The sequence below is a fragment of the Zasmidium cellare genome (assembly GCF_010093935.1).
Source record: "Zasmidium cellare ATCC 36951 unplaced genomic scaffold M409scaffold_3, whole genome shotgun sequence".
Lineage (NCBI taxonomy): Eukaryota > Fungi > Ascomycota > Dothideomycetes > Mycosphaerellales > Mycosphaerellaceae > Zasmidium > Zasmidium cellare.
Genome location: NW_022986947.1, coordinates 949,933 through 967,029, shown reverse-complemented (window position 1 = coordinate 967,029; position 17,097 = coordinate 949,933). Strand labels below are relative to the sequence as shown.

General features: G+C 53.8%; 6 protein-coding genes across 6 annotated transcripts; 4 read left to right on the top strand and 2 right to left on the bottom strand.

Moving 5' to 3' along the window:
* Positions 1-266: 266 nt before the first annotated feature.
* M409DRAFT_17669 (uncharacterized protein) lies at positions 267-1,833 on the top strand (the record flags this gene model as incomplete). Its single annotated transcript, XM_033804162.1, has 2 exons — positions 267-689; positions 742-1,833. 2 exons carry the CDS (start codon positions 267-269, stop codon positions 1,831-1,833), a joined length of 1,515 nt encoding a protein of 504 aa, XP_033673325.1.
* Positions 1,834-2,048: 215 nt separating this feature from the next.
* Positions 2,049-4,198, top strand: M409DRAFT_17668 (uncharacterized protein; the record flags this gene model as incomplete). Its single annotated transcript, XM_033804161.1, has 3 exons — positions 2,049-2,135; positions 2,188-3,969; positions 4,022-4,198. The coding sequence occupies 3 exons, from the start codon at positions 2,049-2,051 to the stop codon at positions 4,196-4,198; spliced, it is 2,046 nt and encodes a 681-aa protein (XP_033673324.1).
* A 57-nt stretch (positions 4,199-4,255) lies between these two features.
* On the bottom strand, positions 4,256-5,869 carry M409DRAFT_17667 (uncharacterized protein; the record flags this gene model as incomplete). The annotated part of the gene is made up of 2 exons (XM_033804160.1): positions 4,256-5,250; positions 5,323-5,869. The coding sequence occupies 2 exons, from the start codon at positions 5,867-5,869 to the stop codon at positions 4,256-4,258; spliced, it is 1,542 nt and encodes a 513-aa protein (XP_033673323.1).
* A 490-nt stretch (positions 5,870-6,359) lies between these two features.
* M409DRAFT_50133 (uncharacterized protein) lies at positions 6,360-8,167 on the bottom strand (the record flags this gene model as incomplete). The annotated part of the gene is made up of 2 exons (XM_033811458.1): positions 6,360-7,578; positions 7,710-8,167. The coding sequence occupies 2 exons, from the start codon at positions 8,165-8,167 to the stop codon at positions 6,360-6,362; spliced, it is 1,677 nt and encodes a 558-aa protein (XP_033673322.1).
* Positions 8,168-8,964: 797 nt separating this feature from the next.
* Positions 8,965-9,753, top strand: M409DRAFT_63121 (uncharacterized protein; the record flags this gene model as incomplete). Its single annotated transcript, XM_033815448.1, has 1 exon — positions 8,965-9,753. One exon carries the CDS (start codon positions 8,965-8,967, stop codon positions 9,751-9,753), a length of 789 nt encoding a protein of 262 aa, XP_033673321.1.
* Positions 9,754-15,649: 5,896 nt separating this feature from the next.
* Positions 15,650-16,675, top strand: M409DRAFT_17664 (uncharacterized protein; the record flags this gene model as incomplete). The annotated part of the gene is made up of 1 exon (XM_033804159.1): positions 15,650-16,675. One exon carries the CDS (start codon positions 15,650-15,652, stop codon positions 16,673-16,675), a length of 1,026 nt encoding a protein of 341 aa, XP_033673320.1.
* Between the last annotated feature and the right edge of the window lie 422 nt (positions 16,676-17,097).

Genomic DNA, 17,097 nt, shown 5'->3' with positions numbered 1-17,097 from the left:
TGGGGACCGTCAGATGCAATTGCGGCCGCATCGTAAGCGAAGATGGAACTGTCACACTAGGATATCCGAACACATGCTGTAAACGCAGCTAAATGAGCATGGCATTTCTTTCGAGACCTCCTTTTCCTTCCTCCTACACAATCCTGTACGATGACATAAGCGAATGGCGCGGTCAACTTCGACTTGGCCGCTTGCCCGGCCTCATTTTCTGTCACTAACAGATCTGCCAATGTTTTTGTTTTTCACGCCGAGCAATCCTACCGAAAATGTCAATCACAAAGCAATCTGCGCTTCCACCGTGGGCTCAGCCGCAACAGAATGAGAGAAAGCGTCGTTATCTCGACTGGCTCCCGATAGTTGCTGTGCTTGCCTTAGGTGCTCTATGGCTCTTCAAGTCAAGTATAACAGAATCTTTCAACGCTCGTTGCTCAGGCACAGACCCAGAGATATCACTGAAGCTTGAGAAACACCCAAGCCTTCCTCTCAAGGACATCCCAAAACACCTTCGATCGTTCCAGGATTGCTCGATCAAGAACCTCCAGGCCAACCTCAGTTTCTTGGACACCGCACATCCATTACCAGTTGCCGAGTTCGTGCACCGCCGGGATAGATTGGCGCAAGCACTCGTGGAGGATGGTCTCGATGCTTTCCTGGTGGAGCCTGGCTATACGTTCAGTTACTATGCAAATGTGAGCATATTTCAGCAGCAGCAAGGGGTACATGGAATCTGACGGACTATAGGTCACCCAGCCAGACTGGGAGGTTTGGGAGCCTGAGGAACGACCTTTCTTGATGGTCGTGCAGCCACAGTCTCATGGCAGCACGTACAAAGCCAAGACCACGTTCCTCGTCCCGTCATTTGAAGCAGAGCGCGCAAGACTGCTCAATATGCCATTCGAAAGCGAGATCGAGCTTGTAACATACGAGGAGCACTGGAATCCTTACACGACACTCCTGTCCTCTTCCATATTTTCCACCGCCAAAACAGCACCTAAAGTCATGGTCGATGAAGAAATGCGAGATTTCATTTCTCGTGGCCTGGCTGACAATGGCTTCAACGTACATGGTCTCAACGGCGAAGTCGAAAGGGTGAGAGAGACAAAGTCCGAAGCTGAGATCGGCATCCTTCGTGCTGTGAACACTGGAACCGTGGAGTCAGTGAGAGCAATGCGGAAGTGCATGAAGCCTGGCCTCACTGAGGACGAAGTTATGTGGGTACTCGACAATACCATGCGCTCTGCTGGGATGGATCCCTTCTTTGACATCGTCCTCTTCGACGAGGATGCATCAAACCCACATGGCGGTACTGATGGATCGAAAATCTTGGAGAAAGAGACAATGGTGCTGATCGATGTTGGATCGCATCTGTTCGGCTACTCGAGCGACATTTGTCGAAGCTTCTTCCCGCCCTTCTTCGAGAAGCCAGAATCCGACCACGACTACGAAGCCTTGAGCTCGGAATTAAAGGAAAAGCTCTACGTATGGGATGTCGTATTGGAAGCTCAGACCGCCTCACTTCACGCTCTGCACGAGAATGGGACCTGTGCTTCGGTGGATTTGGCTGCGAGAGGTGTCATCGAGGATGCTGGCTACGGCGACGCCTTCACTCATAGGGTCGGCCATGGTATCGGTATCAAAGCCCATGAGTCGCCATATCTCAACAAGGGCAATGTCGACACGAAGTTGAAGGCAGGCATGACTTTCACGTCTGAGCCTGGGATCTATCTGGTGGACAAGTTTGGTGTGAGGCATGAGGATATCCTGTTGGTGAGAGAGAATGGATTGCCGGATCTTTTGACTGGACAAAGAGCGCAGGGCCCATGGGATCCGTAGATTGCAGTGCTGTAGTGAGAGCAAGACATCTAATCGTCCCTAATGTGCTGTTCTGATTGGGTCCATGTCACGTGAACTTGTGTCGAGCCCGCTTCACGCGTCGACTTCACGCGCCGAATTTCAAAGTCTCTGTCCTTCCCTTCACCAGTACGAAGACCCGGCTATAACTACTATGAAGAAGCGACGTACGTTTTGCCATCTCGTGACACGGCGAGATGGTTTCCAAGGTACTCTGCGTGGCTGAAAAGCCTTCCATCGCCAAAGCCGTCGCGAATCACTTGGCTGGTCAAGCTGTGCAAGCGGTATGTATATGTGCACATGAACTGACACTTCTCCGCTCTAACATGACATCAGCGCAATGTTCAAGGCGAAACGTATACCAAAAACTATGTCTTCCAGTACAACTTCCCCACCTGGGGTCCTTGCGAAGTGACCATGACATCTGTCAGAGGCCATCTCATGGAAAATGACTTCGAAGCTCAGTACAAGAACTGGAATAACTCGGACCCGGTCGTACTATTTGAGGCTCGTATAAGCACTTTTGTCAAAGAAGACAACAGGGGAATCGCACAGAACATCGAGAGACAGGCCCGGTACAGCCAATACCTCTACATCTGGACCGACTGTGACCGAGAAGGCGAGCACATTGGAAGTGAAATTCGCGATATTGCGTGCAAGTCGAATCAACAGCTTCGCGCGCCAGGACGAGTAGTTCGGGCTCGATTTTCCAATATCGAGAGAGCTCATATCATCAGTGCGGCGGGAAGCCCGATACCACTGGATGAAGCTCAGGCGAACGCGGTCTCATCGAGACAGGAGCTGGACCTTCGAATCGGTGCTTGCTTTACACGAAACTTGACACTGACACTCAGGGACATGGTGAGAGCACATGGCGACAATCGCATTATAAGTTACGGGGGCTGTCAATTTCCTACACTAGGCTTTGTGGTGGAACGATATTTCCGAGCACGGAATTTCAAGCCAGAGACCTTCTGGAGCATCAAAGTCATGCGTCAGAAAGACGACATCAAGGTCAACTTCAGCTGGGCGCGCAATCATCTGTTCGACCGCATGATGGTGGTGATCCTATTCGAGCGATGCTTGACCGCCCGGACCGCATCTGTCACGAAAGTGCAGACCAAACCGACCAGCAAATGGAAGCCACTCCCATTGACCACAGTTGAGCTCCAGAAATGTGGTAGCAGATTCCTCCGCATGGACAGCCACCGCGTCATGACTATCGCAGAGAGCCTGTACCAACGGGGCTTCCTCAGCTATCCTCGAACAGAGACCGACCAGTTCGACCGTGGCATGAATTTGCAGTCCCTGGTCCAGAAGCAGACGCAGAGTCAAGCCTGGGGCCAGTTCGCCCAAGGACTGGTGAACGGCGGGTTTTCCTGGCCAAGAAACGGGCGTAATAATGACAAAGCTCATCCGCCAATCCATCCTGTCAACTTTGTAGCTCCCAATGTTCTGAACGCAGAGGAGCAACGAGTGTACGAGTTTGTCGCTCGACGCTTTTTGGCGTGCTGCAGTGAAGATGCCAGAGGGAGCAAGACCGAGATTCAGATCCAGTATGGTCCAGAGGTATTCACTACATCTGGCCTGACGGTGCTGGAGCGGAATTACCTCGACGTATACCCTTACGACAAATGGACGAGCAGCCAGCAGCTACCCGATTTTCGAGAGGGTGAGGTCTTCGTGCCGACTGAAGCTCGCATCCACGAAGGAAAGACGAGTCCGCCTGGCTATTTGACCGAACCTGAGCTCATTGCGCTGATGGATGCCAATGGAATTGGCACTGATGCCACGATGGCGGAGCACATTCTCACAATCAAGACGCGAGAATATGTTGAGGCGAGGCCTCGAGCCCGTCAACCACGTAACGAGGGCGACGAAGAGTCTGATGCTGAAGATGAACCCGTTGATCAGCCTGCTTCACGCGGAGGACGGGGCCGTGGGCGTGGAAGAGGCCGCGCAGGACGTGGTGGTCGTGGCGGCGGCAATGCACGCGGAGGCGGCACTACGACTGGAGTCCAAGAGTTCATTCCGACTACGCTTGGTGTTGCTCTGATCGAGGGTTACGAGAACATGGGCTTCGAGATAAGCCTGGCCAAGCCTTTCCTGCGCAAGGAGGTACGTATGCTTGAGAATTTTGACGAAGGTCCATTTGCTGACCCTTGATTAGATGGAGCTCAAGATGAAGGCCATCTGCGAAGGCCGAAAGACTCGTGCTGAAGTCGTTGCGGAAACGGTCGAACAGTATCGAGCTGTGTATGTTCGAACGCAACAACGGCTTGGTATGCTCCGAGCAGTAAGTATGCCTACGTTCAAGTTGGTGTTGCTGTCGCTGACCGAGACTTGACAGGCTGTGCAGAAGTATGTGCAAAGGCCGGGTTGAGCGCTTGCTGTCGAGTTCGGGCTACGGCTGCTGCTCCTCTTCTTCAGTGATTGATACGTTCTCGGTACGACCCTTGTCGGTGGCCTCTGTATCGACAGAATCCGAGAAGATGTCCGGAAGCATCCACCAGGTAAAGACAGGCTTCGCCAGATCCAAAGATGTGTTGAGGGAGCCGCCCAGGAGAATGTCCCTCTGCAAGAACTCCCTTACGTGGTTGGCCCATAGAAGCCTCCTCTGCTGTTGCTTCTTTCTGAACCATTCAGAGCTGAAGTGCAGCGGCGCTCCACAAGAAATGACCCCAGCGAATCCATGGTTGCCCTGGGATAGAAATGCAACGGACTGACACAGAGATGTAGCGCACTCGTCGATCGAGGCATTGAGCATGGCCTCTTGATCTTGGTGAACTGCCGCGAGCAGGGGATACGGATACAAGCAAGCGACATCCGCTATCGCTTGCCGGAGGAGCAGGAGGGATGTCCATATGTATATATGGCTCGTGGCGCTCACAAAGGAAGAAAACTCGATAGCGACCGGAAACACATCAGCCAGTCCGCCGCAGCGATCGTAGAAAGAGGTGTGTGTCGAAGTCGGCACACGCTTGTGAGGGATGAAATCGCCACCAGACCACCGATCCGCCTCGATTAGCCAATTCTTCAGACCCAAATCAAGCTCCATCATATCATTCAACATGACCACGATCTCCGCTTCGGGCGGTTCAGGCGAAGCACATAGTTGATCTGCTTTCTCCAAAGCCGCACCAGTCTTCAGAGCCATATTAGTCGCGTGAAAGGCAAGGCTATCGTGGTTCTGCTTCGCAGCTGCGATCCACTCCGGCGTTGCGAGATATGAAGCCTTTCGATTCAGGAAACTCGTCGCCACTTCCACCATCCGGATATTCTGCAACAGCGCATGCGCAAACGGCGTGACAAAAGATTTCGGACCGCGGACCTGCAGAATGCGTTGGAAAGGTCCCGTATGTCCACGCCAGCCTTTGCCGTTCTGACTGATGACCGAGTCTACCCGCAGAGAAGGCTGTTAGCCATGATCCCTGTATGTCTCGCTCTGAGGGTGCTATCCTTCATACTTACACATCTCACAATGACCCAGGGTATAGCTCGCTCCAAGAACACAATCGTCCAGCGCCGCATTGGGCTGGCTAATCGCCGCCTGCGTGTGTCTCAACGCAGCGATATGCCTCGTCCGGCCCTCCAGCAGCAGTCGTTCATCCCGATACCTCACCCCCAGATGAATAAGGCACAGCGCATCCCGCGAAGCGTTCATGGCATCCGACTGCGGCGCCAGCCACTGGAAGACGTGCAGGAAGGCTTTCGAGGAGGTCATGACGCCCATGGACCAGTACGAGGAGACGAAGCTTTGCTTCAGCTGCGCCCATTCTAGTTGAGGGCTTTTGAGGCCGGAGACGTCGGCCATGGCTTGCCAGAAGATGAGTTCGTGTTGGAGGCGGAGGGAGTGGTCGTGGCTTGGAGGGGTTTTGGGAGGGATACACCCGGGACAGGTGGGGATGTTGAAGGGACATTTGTGGTTGGTCTTCTGCTCTTCGAGGCGTGGGTTGGAGAGGGTGTGGTTTTTGGGTGGAGACGATTCGAGGGGTGTAGATCGGAGTGTGAGGGCCATTTTTACATTATTCGGGTCCTCTCCAATATGGAAATTCTTCTTCTGGATTCCTTTCTCTCAGTCGTCTGGTATGTTGGCTTCGGAAGGCGTCTCTGGTCCATAATGAGAGCAATATCGTCCCCAGACAACCCTGTCTCACCGATGGGCCTACGGGACAAGTCAAGAAGGATGTAAGAAGTGTAGTACTCAGAGGTCTGATATTTGGGGCGGTAGTAGCGTCTAGCTTTAGGGCCAGCTGAACGGCATGCAGGTCTAAATCTAGGGTCATGCCTAGTAGGTTCGTAAGCGAGGCCCATCACTCAGCAGAGTATTTGATTTCAGCTCTGGAGACGCAGGAGACGGTTGGTCACTTGAATGAAGCTTCAAAGGACCCAGGCGTATTAGAGGGCCAGCTGACTGGACGTTCTGGCTTCGGGCAAAACGTTCTTCCTATAGTTAAGAGGACGTCAATGATGGAAGTATTAGCGTTATTAGCTGTGCCGAACGCTCCTCATATTTGCGACTGTGTACGAGCACCTTGATACTTCGACGTCCTGCAGTCAACGCAGACTATCAGACGGCATTGTTCACAGTCCCACGCTTGATCTTCCTCCTTCACTACGACTCCACCCTTCGATCTTCGACGCAGGCTCTCCTTTCGTCGAGGCATGGGTTTGATCGACCTAGAGCAGTGGTTACACTCTAGGTAGTCCAGGTTGCCGTGATCGAGGTCGTCATCTGGGTCGCGGAACTTGACGAAGTAGTGACTGCAGCTCCAAACCTGGTTCATGGGTTCCTCCTCCGGCTCTTCCCCGAAGTCTTCTCCAGATTGTTCCCATCGCGCGTCACCTCCAGCATCGAGGTTTGTGGGAACGATTGGAGGGTCCTGGCGTTGTTGTATGGGCAATTGTAGAGTTGCTCCGCTGGCAGACTCATGAACGGTGGGTTGAGCTCCTTCGACAAATCCACTGTCCTCATCTTTCTCGACTTCTTCACCGTCGCCCTCATCGTCGTCTTCAGCCATGTCGTCTTCATCCTCATCATCTAGCTCGCCGTTGCCTTCTTCAGCGCAATCACCAAGGCATTGGTCAAGGCTCTTAGTGCACCGCCAACACCAGTGCGCACCACACGTGCACTGCATATGGGAGCAGCCGTACATCCTCCTGACTCCCTGCTTGCAGCGAGGGCATTGCTTGTAGCCAAACTGCTCAAGCATGGCTAATTCGTAGCTGTCTCGATCCGATGTATCACACGGCTTTCCAGTATGCTCGACCTGTTTGCAGCCAGTGCAGATCGCCACATGGCACTTCGGGCATGGGAAGAAATTGCGAGACTCTGGGGAGACGAGGCTGTGCGCGTCTTTATGCGATGTTCCGTTTCCTGAGCCAGCCGAGATACGTTCGATGAAAAAGGCGAAGAGTCCGTTAGCGGCGTGAGTGACAGGATGACCATCCCCGTTATACCGTTTGGCGTTTTCAACCAGCAGAACAACATCATTGGCCAGATGAGACATCGAAGAGTATGATCGGGTGTCGTTTTTGCGCTTGATATCTGCCAGGCTGATTGGATTGGCCACAGCCTCTCGAAAGCCGGGCAAAGTGTCCATGTTGAGATTGCCGCGGAAGAAGCGTGCAAACGGAGTCGAGTCGAGCAGTCGTAAGAGATTCGATATCGTTTCATGGATAGGGGTCTGTGGCGGCGCAGCTGCCTGCTTGGAGGGTGGTATCAGCCTGGACATCATTAGCTCGTATGTCACCTATCATCCGCCAATCTCTCGCACGACTAAGCTCTGAATCGTGCTTTCGGTTGCTTAGACTCCTCGCGAGCAGTGGGGATGAACCGAGCGGAGTGAATTGCTCACCTTTCAGGTATGAACGCCGAGCATGTCGGCACAGGGCAATAAGTCTTCTCATTGCAGAGCCACTCCTCCAACATCTCCCGATACCGTGCTGCTTTGTCTGCATCAAAGCTTGGAAGGAGCGTATACAACTGTATCAAGCAACAGCATCTGGGAGGGAACAGCGATGGCGAGTCGAGAGCATTGAGGAAATACTCGTGTAAGCACTGATAGCAGTAGTTGGCGTCGCAGCGGCGGCAAGCTCGTATAAGATGGTCGTCTTTATTTGTACTACCACAAAGCACGCAGGGACGTGGAACTGGAGGTGCTGGTGCTGAAGGTGGAGCTTGAGCCGGTGGGAGCGCAGGCGCAGGCGCAGGTGTGGTCGTCGTCGCCGGCGGTGGTGCTGGGGGTGGCTCCGTTGGAGGAGGAGCGTCGGATACTTCTCGCCTTGCCGTCTGAAAACCGAAGAAATGCGACATGATCTCTCGCAAAAAGTAGTGTGCACAAGTATTCGTGTTCCGTCGTCGGCGGCAGAGTTCCTGTAGTCGTGGTGGGGATGGAGAGTTGGGGGATCCGTGGAAGTGGTCAAGGTTGGCAGGAGCACCAGTCATATGGCAAGAGCGTCAGTCATAATGGATGCCTAAGTCAACAAGCGCGTCACGACATCGAGTGAAGGACGTGGACATGTGAATGACAATGAGAAGACTTCGACAAACGCAGTTGTGTCGAGTTGCTCGCATGCAACTATCCGCATTGTGCGTAACGCACTCTTTTCGCATGTGGGCCGTCGATCGAGACGACATCTGCCAGCCAATGTCCTGGACTGCCATTGCCTCGCTGCGTTCGCCGCAAGTATGTTCACGAGTACCAGGGTCGATGTACGCGTGAGTAGAGGATAGGAAGGAGAACGAGGAGTCAGAGCAACGACAGCGAGCGGTGTTGAATTTCGACCGGTGTCAAAAGTAGGGGTAGAGTCCATGCCGCTGCTGATCTGATGAGGACTATTCTTCTCCATCATCAACATCACCATGAGCAATTTCAACTCCGCTAGTACACTTGCCATTGTGTCTCCGCCGCGGTTCACGCATCTGCTCAATCGAAGCCGTTGAGCTCTTCGTTGTGCGTGTTGACGCGCTGCCATGGCTGCCGCGACTTTTGGGAGTGGACACCTCCAACCACGCCATATACAAGAGTCATGGCGAACGGTGAAGCTATATCATCGCGCCAAACTCTACGACTTGCATGTCAAGACATAGAAACGTTTGATCTGATCAAGATGACATCCAGCAGTGCACAATTGGACCATGTTGTCATTCTCCTTCCACACGAAGATGTCGTAAACCCGCCTGAATGGCTCACGAAGCACTTCACCATCAGCCCGGGTGGACGCCACGCCGATGGCAAGACGGAGAACAAACTCATACTCTTGTCCGACGGAAGTTACCTGGAGCTGATTGCATTCACCTCAGAAGATGCTCGAAAGGGCCACTGGTGGGACAAACCCTATGGAGTCGTCGACTTTGCTCTCACAACCCCAGATGAGAAGTTCCCCGAGCTGTCCTCCATCAAAGACAGGTTGGCCAAGACCGACACGGGCATCTCGTATCAGGACCCAAAAGCAGGCGGTCGACTCCGCCCCGACGGTGTTGAGTTGCAGTGGCGAGTGACCTTCCCCATCAATTGCAACAGGGGAGAAGCGCCATTCTGGTGTCACGATGTGACTCCAAGAGAACGTCGAGTTCCATACACGGACGACAACACCTCTCACCCATCAGGGGTTCTCGGCCTGGCTGGCGTGGAGCTGAAGACATCTTCACATGCACGTCTCAGCACTGCTACCGCTGCCATATTGGACAGCAATCTAGAACAGAATGGTCAATATGGCGTCGGTGTGCCACAGAAAGTACCCACGGCCAAGCAGCCATCCATTAGGATCCAGTCGGCAAATGGAGATGGTAAAGATCTTAGCCTCACGCTGGTCTTACAGACCACCCAAAAACTGCCACCGATTATCCAGAAGATCGGAGGCGGCACTGTCTCGATTGTGTTTGAGCAGCCAAATTAGGGGATGTGAAGTGGACACAGGGCAGAAGACGGAGAGTAGTAGTGGAGCTTTACCTGTCTGCGACGAGGGGCCACGCTTGGATCTAGTCAGTAGAAAGCGATATCCTTACAGGAAGTGTTACCTCAAACCTGCTACACCCGCCGTATCTTGTATCTCGGATAAGTGTCACATGAGGCCGGTCCGACAGACCGGGCCACGGGACACCCTCCAGGGCGAGACCGGCAGCGAGTCTGTACAACCCTAGTGCGTCCAGATCTCCGTCGTTCAGATGGGTGGCACCGTTGAGCAGGGCGACGCTCCACCTTTGGCAGCTGTCAGCCTGCAATCAATCCGTATCACGGGTCTCTGATCCAGCCAGGGTGGTCTGGCGGCTCTGGTCACCGACGTCCAGGTCACATGCCCTGTTCGGCAGTGTCGCGGTACACAAAGGGGATCGAGAGTGGGACAGTGCATGGCGCCTGTAGACGCGCGTCGACATCATCGGCGGTAGAAAAGTGGAATTTCTGGTGTGGAAATTCAGAACGTGTGCGACAAACACCTTCACCTTGTTGTCCATCTCACATCGACTTCCTAGCTTCCCGGTCCCCTTCTGGACAGGTGATGGAGGTGGTGAGACTAGTTCCGTGGACGTGGTGGCACGTACCGGATGCAGTTGGAACGCAATTGTCTTTCCATCGATACAAGAACTGCAATTGTGGGTATCTTATTACAAGGAAATTTTCTTCATCCATATGCCCTCCAGCTAAATCGTCGGCGACGTCCAACCAAGAGCGAGCGCATCTTCGAGGCATGCGTGACCAGACAGCGAGTGTGAATGCTGCCCCGTCCCATGCCCTCATTCCTGCCGTCCAAACGCCAGTGAGATGCCCGATGATATAATGTACAGTGGTATTTTTCTCTCCAAAAAGGCAGATTGCTCTGCAGAAAGCCCAGTAGTCTACCCAAAAATGCCCAATGCCAGTTGTGTCGCCACCCTTTCCCATCTACCCAACGCCAGTTCAAAGTGTGTTCAAGTTTCGTAAATGAGGTGCAGGTGGTCGGTTGGTGGACGACGTCGATTAGGTGGATGGTGTCGCGGTAGGTGCGAGGGTTGCGATGAGAGCGAGGGTGTCGAAGAAGCGCGGGTGGTGGTGACCGAAATATCAAAAAAAGGTAGCGAAGATGCTGCAAACGCTCCGGGTATTATGCATGCAACGAAAGGCGATGAACGCGGTAATCAAGTCGAAGTCGTGGAAGTGCGAGAGGTGAGGTGAAGGTGGTAGTAGGTGTGGTGCCGGCCAGCTCGTAGCTCCTGCAGGGTAGCTGCACGGTAAATTCGGAGCTTGTTGGAAAAAGTTGGCTGGCGGGTGGGTGCGCTCTCGTCAATCGCATCTCGCAGACGATTGACGCGCAGAAGAGAGGGAGGATGCATCCAGGACGGCGGCATGGCTCCTATCGCCTCTTCGGCTTCGGAGGCTTGGGCTTTGGGGTTCTGCTGGAGGTCAGGATGGCGCTCTCGTTGGTGGGAGAGGTGCAGTAGCTTACCCGGTGGTGTCGTATGCGCCGCGTCCCATGTTCATGACAGCGAAGTCTTCTCTGACAATCATTTGTACGGAGGCTGGAAGGAGGTCAGCGACTGCCGGCGACTGGAGCACGCTTTATACGGCATCGGCGGGCGGAATGCTGTCGCACAAGGGGACCGGGATTGACTCACTCTCGCAAGGGCAGCGAGGGCCTGGCAGGTGGATATGTGTTCACGTCGGACAAGCGACGAATAACGGGGAGGGGGGCTTGTCGGCTGTCGCAGCGCCTGCGGTGAGGGACGGGGTTGTATCAAAGGCGAGCGCTGGAATGTATTTGCAACGTGTGCGCTGGTGGAGGCCTCGGTGGCCTGGTGGGCGTGCGGAAAGGAGTCGGCGGCGCGACGAGGCAGACGATCGCGACGACAAGGTAGGTGAGTGGAGATGGAGCTGCTGGTAGTGGTGGTAGTGGTAGTTGGCTGCAAAGGAGTGACGACGGTCGGACTGAAATACTAGAGAACAAGATCAAACGACCAGGACGTGCTGGGAATCAATATTTTTTCGAAGCGCCCCTGTCCAGGCGTGCCAGGACACAATCGAGACAGACAATCTCCTTCCTCTCATGACGACTGTTTGCCCGGACGCCAACTCGAAACAAGCTCCCCCTGCAACTCAGGAGTACCCGGCGAGATCTGCACGCTGTGCCTGCAGTAGTATCAACTTAGTTTGACGGCACTGTTAGCCCGCTCCAGCCGTATTTTTGGCACGGCTCTGGCATCACTTCCTGACACACCACCACCACGCCTCTCACTCCGCGCCCGGCGCATGAGACAGGGCGCCCGCCGCCGCCGCCGCCCAGCACCTCGTCGCAGTGGCGAGATGGCGGTCCCACGCCGCCGCCCTGCGAGCCCTCACAAACCGGCGCCCGTCCCGATTGAGCGCAGCAAACGCATCCGATATTCTAGCACTGTTCTAGCGGTACGGAAGCCCTCTCCCGGCTCGCCTCACCCGATCGCAGGGCGCTAGCTGGTATGTAGGCAGATGGTCCCAGTGATACGGGACCTGGAAGCTTGTTCCTCTGACTTGGGCACCGTGGACAGCCGTCGTGGCCAAATTCTCCGTCCACAGCCACTAATCACCATCGCGCAGCCTCGTGGCCTGACTGTTTGGTTATCCACACGCCCACTTGTCCCCGAACACCTACTCGCCCGCCCGTGACTCTCGCATTGGAGTGTGAAGCGCTAACGTTCCTGTCGGCTTGAAAGGAAGCGGTGCCGTAGTGGCCCTTGCTGACGAACCTACGCCTTTAGACCCTGGTACTCCCTACTTCCCAAGAAACCGTCGCAATGTCGGTACATACACACAGGTGCCGCCTGTGCGGTATGCCTTTTCGCCTGGTCAGAGGCGCGCGGTGCTTCCTCGCCTCTCGGCGGCTCACGCCCACACCGAGGCCACGACCGAACAGCGAACACGATCGTCACAAACCAAACCCGCGAGAGGTGTCCCAGAAAGTACCTGCATCGCGGCACCACGGTTTGGCTGTCAGAGTCAAACCGTTGCAATCCACCCCTGCTCGCGTGGTGTCACTGATTGCCTGGATCCTGGGACGGCCCATCTATCTTGCATCCGCCGCGGCTGCGAACGCCTGCAGCCCACTCCACAGCGATTGTTTGTCGCGAAATCGACTTATCACGTTGAGAACAAAGCAGCAAACGTCGCACGCGAGCGTCGCGGAAACACACATTCTCGTTTTTTGACAGATCTGTGTTTCAATGCGACCAGCCCTCTGATTGCCCTTACCGGTCTTTGTCGTCGGAGGCGAGCCGGCTCACACTGTACAGAGCAACATATCCTTGCTGGTCTCTGGCAGGGTATCCCGTTCGCAGACGTAAGGCGCTCGATTTCTTCCAAACGGCAAACTTTTTCTCGGACTTTCGATTCAGAAACGCTGCTGGCATGGACCTGCGCCGTTGTCGCGGCACGTGGGCCGCGAAGTCGAATGTCGCGCACTTACCACCTCATACGCAACCTGCTCAGTGTGTGAGTGGTGCCCATTGTCACGCTCAAAGTGGACCGTCTATCCCCAATACTCTCGAGCTGGCTAGGCATTCTGAGATACGATCAGGAGCTTGGTCGCTGCAAAACCCGGAGGGATAACAATGCCATGTGTTCCGCTTTGAGCGGGACGACGAGGGTGCGAGATAAGTAAGTAAGTGCGCTGCGCGGTCCGTAAAATACCCAGAGACATTGCCAATAAGATGATCCTTAACCGATCTCAGGGATTCGCTTCGAAGCTGGAGAAGAACTTGTTAGTCTCGTATGGGGAATCAAGGGCCAGAGATCCACAACATGCGATTTCCTGGTGGCAGGTACAGACGGTGAGAAAGCCGTCATCTTCAAAATGTCGGCTTGAGAATTTACCATTGACTAGCAGGGTCACAAGGGTGACATGTCGAGCACTAGCACACTCCTCGCTTTCGTTTGTATCAGCCCTCAGATCTTGCAGAACACCATCCTAGATATCAGCTATCTATGCTGACGTTTGCTAGACAGCACGGCCTCCATTTTACAGGAGCAGAGAATTCGCCGAATGTTTGTGGAAGCATCTTCCTGTCAACCTACTGAATGTCGAGGCTCAACCGGCCGACTACCCGGCACCTAAATGGTATCAGGTCACCAGAGCATCAGGTTTGTTTCTCAATGGTATGATATCTTGAGTCCGGATGATGGGATGCTCGTACGGTTTCTTCACGGAAACAAGAATTTGCCAACTTGGCGACACACTAATGCAACTGATGTCAGTCCAATACAGGTCTGAATGACTCGTTGAAGGATAGGACACTCAAAGCTGTGATCCAACGGCACGAGAATTGGAAGAGCCGACTTCGGTAGTCCTCCAGCGCCGTTCAACGAACATTACGCCGAGCGTTGAGTGTTGTCAATTGATGGAATTTAGACAAGCTTCGAGAGTCAGTTGAGAAGCTACGCCTGGAAGACCGACGTGCAAGTTTTCTTGATCGATGCCCGGCGTGAAAGCTGAAACAGCATGTACTCTTCTCTCATGAGAAGATCTCGAAGCTGGCGCACCTCAGCTTCGCGAATGACCTTCAATTAAGATACGCCTCCTCTTCCCAGCTTTGTGCAGACAGCCATTCAATTCCTCAAGGCTGTGTCTTCGCCTCTTTGGATGTATCGTCTCCAAAACGGACAGTATCTTTTCCATCGTTTCCAGAACACATTGCTCGAAATTGCAGCGCGAGTTCCCCAACAAGAGATCACCCAAGCCAGATAGCTACGAGGACAGCCAGGTTGGTGCGAACTTTTAGAGCAACTTATCTCTCTGCAGCGATTGGCCAGCGATCGAGTCGTCCAAGGATATACTCGTCTTTCGACGTACAAGCGTACGTCCTCCCTATAACACAGACCATTCAGAAGCCGGGACGCAAAGCACATCGTCACTCCATTCCAACTTCTTCGCTGGCTCACATCAAGTTCAACTCCTGAATACACACTTGCGACAGTCGCCAGGTCCAGCAAGAGTCTTTGCGACAGCTTCGCATTTCAGACCATACCTGCCGATACGATGGCGACAATGCTCTTCTGTCACCTTGGCATCTCGATGATTTACCGACCGGCAGGTATCGACTACGGGGAACTGAGTGCCCAGCTGTCGATACCTAGCCAAAAGGTTTAGATGCCGGTATGCCGATAAGGCAGCAGGCAGATCCATGACTCTGGACGTTTCGACTACAGCTGCTGAAGTGTGAGCGTGACTTGCAGGCCACGAGACTTTGCGAACTTCCTGGTACGGAGTTCGGTCCGCTCCAGATAGTCGGCCACGATTTCTCTTCACGTTGACTTCGTGTGGCTGGATGCAAGACTGGTCGTTGGGTCGCTCAGTCCATGGTACGGAATTGGGGAACGGTCGTAGTCTTGTCACGAGCCAAGATGAGCGGAATTCCAATTCCACGTCGCGACAAAACGCTCCAGGTGTCAGAATGGTGGTCGATACCGGCTCCTTATATCCCGCCAACTTGACAAATCCATGCAACTTGTAGGGCTTGGGTCGAGAAAGTCTAATGTCACCTCCCCAGCCATCCGATCGTTCCGAGTAAGTTGACTTTATCACTTGCTTCGTGGTCGTGTGCCAGACTTGCGACGTCGTTGTATGCAGAGTGATCATGTTCGGGTTTCAAAAGAACAGAGGTGAAGCTGGGCTGCGGGCCGAGAGTTTGCATCGACTGTGGGAGTGTGGAGTTCTGTGGAGAACGACATCCTCGGCTTCGAACTTTCGCGGCTCTACTCACTTCACCTTGCGACATGACATGTAGATGTCAACCAAGTACCTCCAGAAACGTAAGTGGTTGTTCTCTCCTTACGTTCCTATCAGTCTCAATATGAAGGCTATACACAAACCACAATTCGTAGAAGACGTAGCTACGCTGCGACCGACAGAAGTCCCAACTCCTCAACCGAAAGGCGACCAATACCTTGTTCGCGTCACGCACTGCAGTCCTCAGCATGCCGACATACTCCACGCGAAAGGCAAACACCAGAACAATACCAAGCGAGGCTGGTGTCATCCCCCCTTCAACCTCGGCTACGACTTCGCTGGCGTGGTTCAATCTGTCCCTTCGCTAGGGAGCAAGAGCGGATCGAAAAAGGGCGATAGAGTCTTCGGCGCTGGCATTGGCGCTTTCGCAGAGTATGTCTGCGTTCCCGAAGGTGCGATTCGTAGGATACCAGAGAAGTTGACGTCGGAGACTGCTGTTGCCATGTCTGGCCAGGCAGTGAGTTACGCTTCGGTCGTGCACATCACGAAAGTCCAACCTGGTGAGACTGTGCTCGTCAGCGGGGCTAGTGGTGGGCTGGGGAGTGTCTGCTGCATGGCGGCTAAGGCTGTGGGGGCCAAGGTCATTGCACTTGCAGGTGATGAGGAGAAGGCGAAGCATATGAGGAGGGATATGAACGTGGATCTCGTGCTTGTGATGAAGGACGATTGGATCCAAAAAGTCATGGACTTCACGAAAGGCGTGGGTGCGGAAGTGTGCTTGGATAATACGGGCATGGTTAACGACGCGATCCGATGTCTGGCGTACTTTGGGCGTATTTGCATATTGGGTTTCGCGGCGCGGAAGGGTGTGATGGAGGAGGTCAAGATGAATAAGCTGCTACTCAAGAGTATCACTGTTGTCGGGTATAGATTTGGTGAGAGTGGGAGAAGATATCCCGAAACCCTGGAAGAAATCTGGCGAGGATATTTATCGATGCTGGAGACTGGGAAGTTACAGCCTCTCTTGTATGGCAAGTATGAAGGCCTTGAGGATATCGGCAGGGCTTTGAAGGATCTGGAAGATCGCAAGGTATATGGCAAGATTGTTGTCAAGGTTGCTGATTTACCTGCGGGAAGTAGACTTACCTGAATACATGTAGCATACGATGTGCATCCTGCTCAAAACTTCCATCCATCTGCCATCCTCGGGAGCTGTCGGAGCTATCTGCGTGACGAGTAATAGCTTGGTTATTTTAAATGTCGGGAGGACGATGGTGCTGCCATCTATCCTACTTTGAAAGGAGCGACGATGATAGATCGTTCATATTCACTTACATGTTGGCCAGCTCAAGCTGTGGCCTGTGTGGGTCATGTGGGTCTAACCGCCGCTAAAATAGCGTACCCGTCTTGCTTCTGCTTGGCTCTCCTGAGAGACGCCAGCGACACGCGACTGCATCTGTCTTTCACTTGACACAATCATCCCTAAAATCGCAATGTCGATATAATGCATCGCGGCGTGCTCAAAGCGCACGTCGACCTAATGAGGACTTCTGGACGCGCAATAACCTGAGA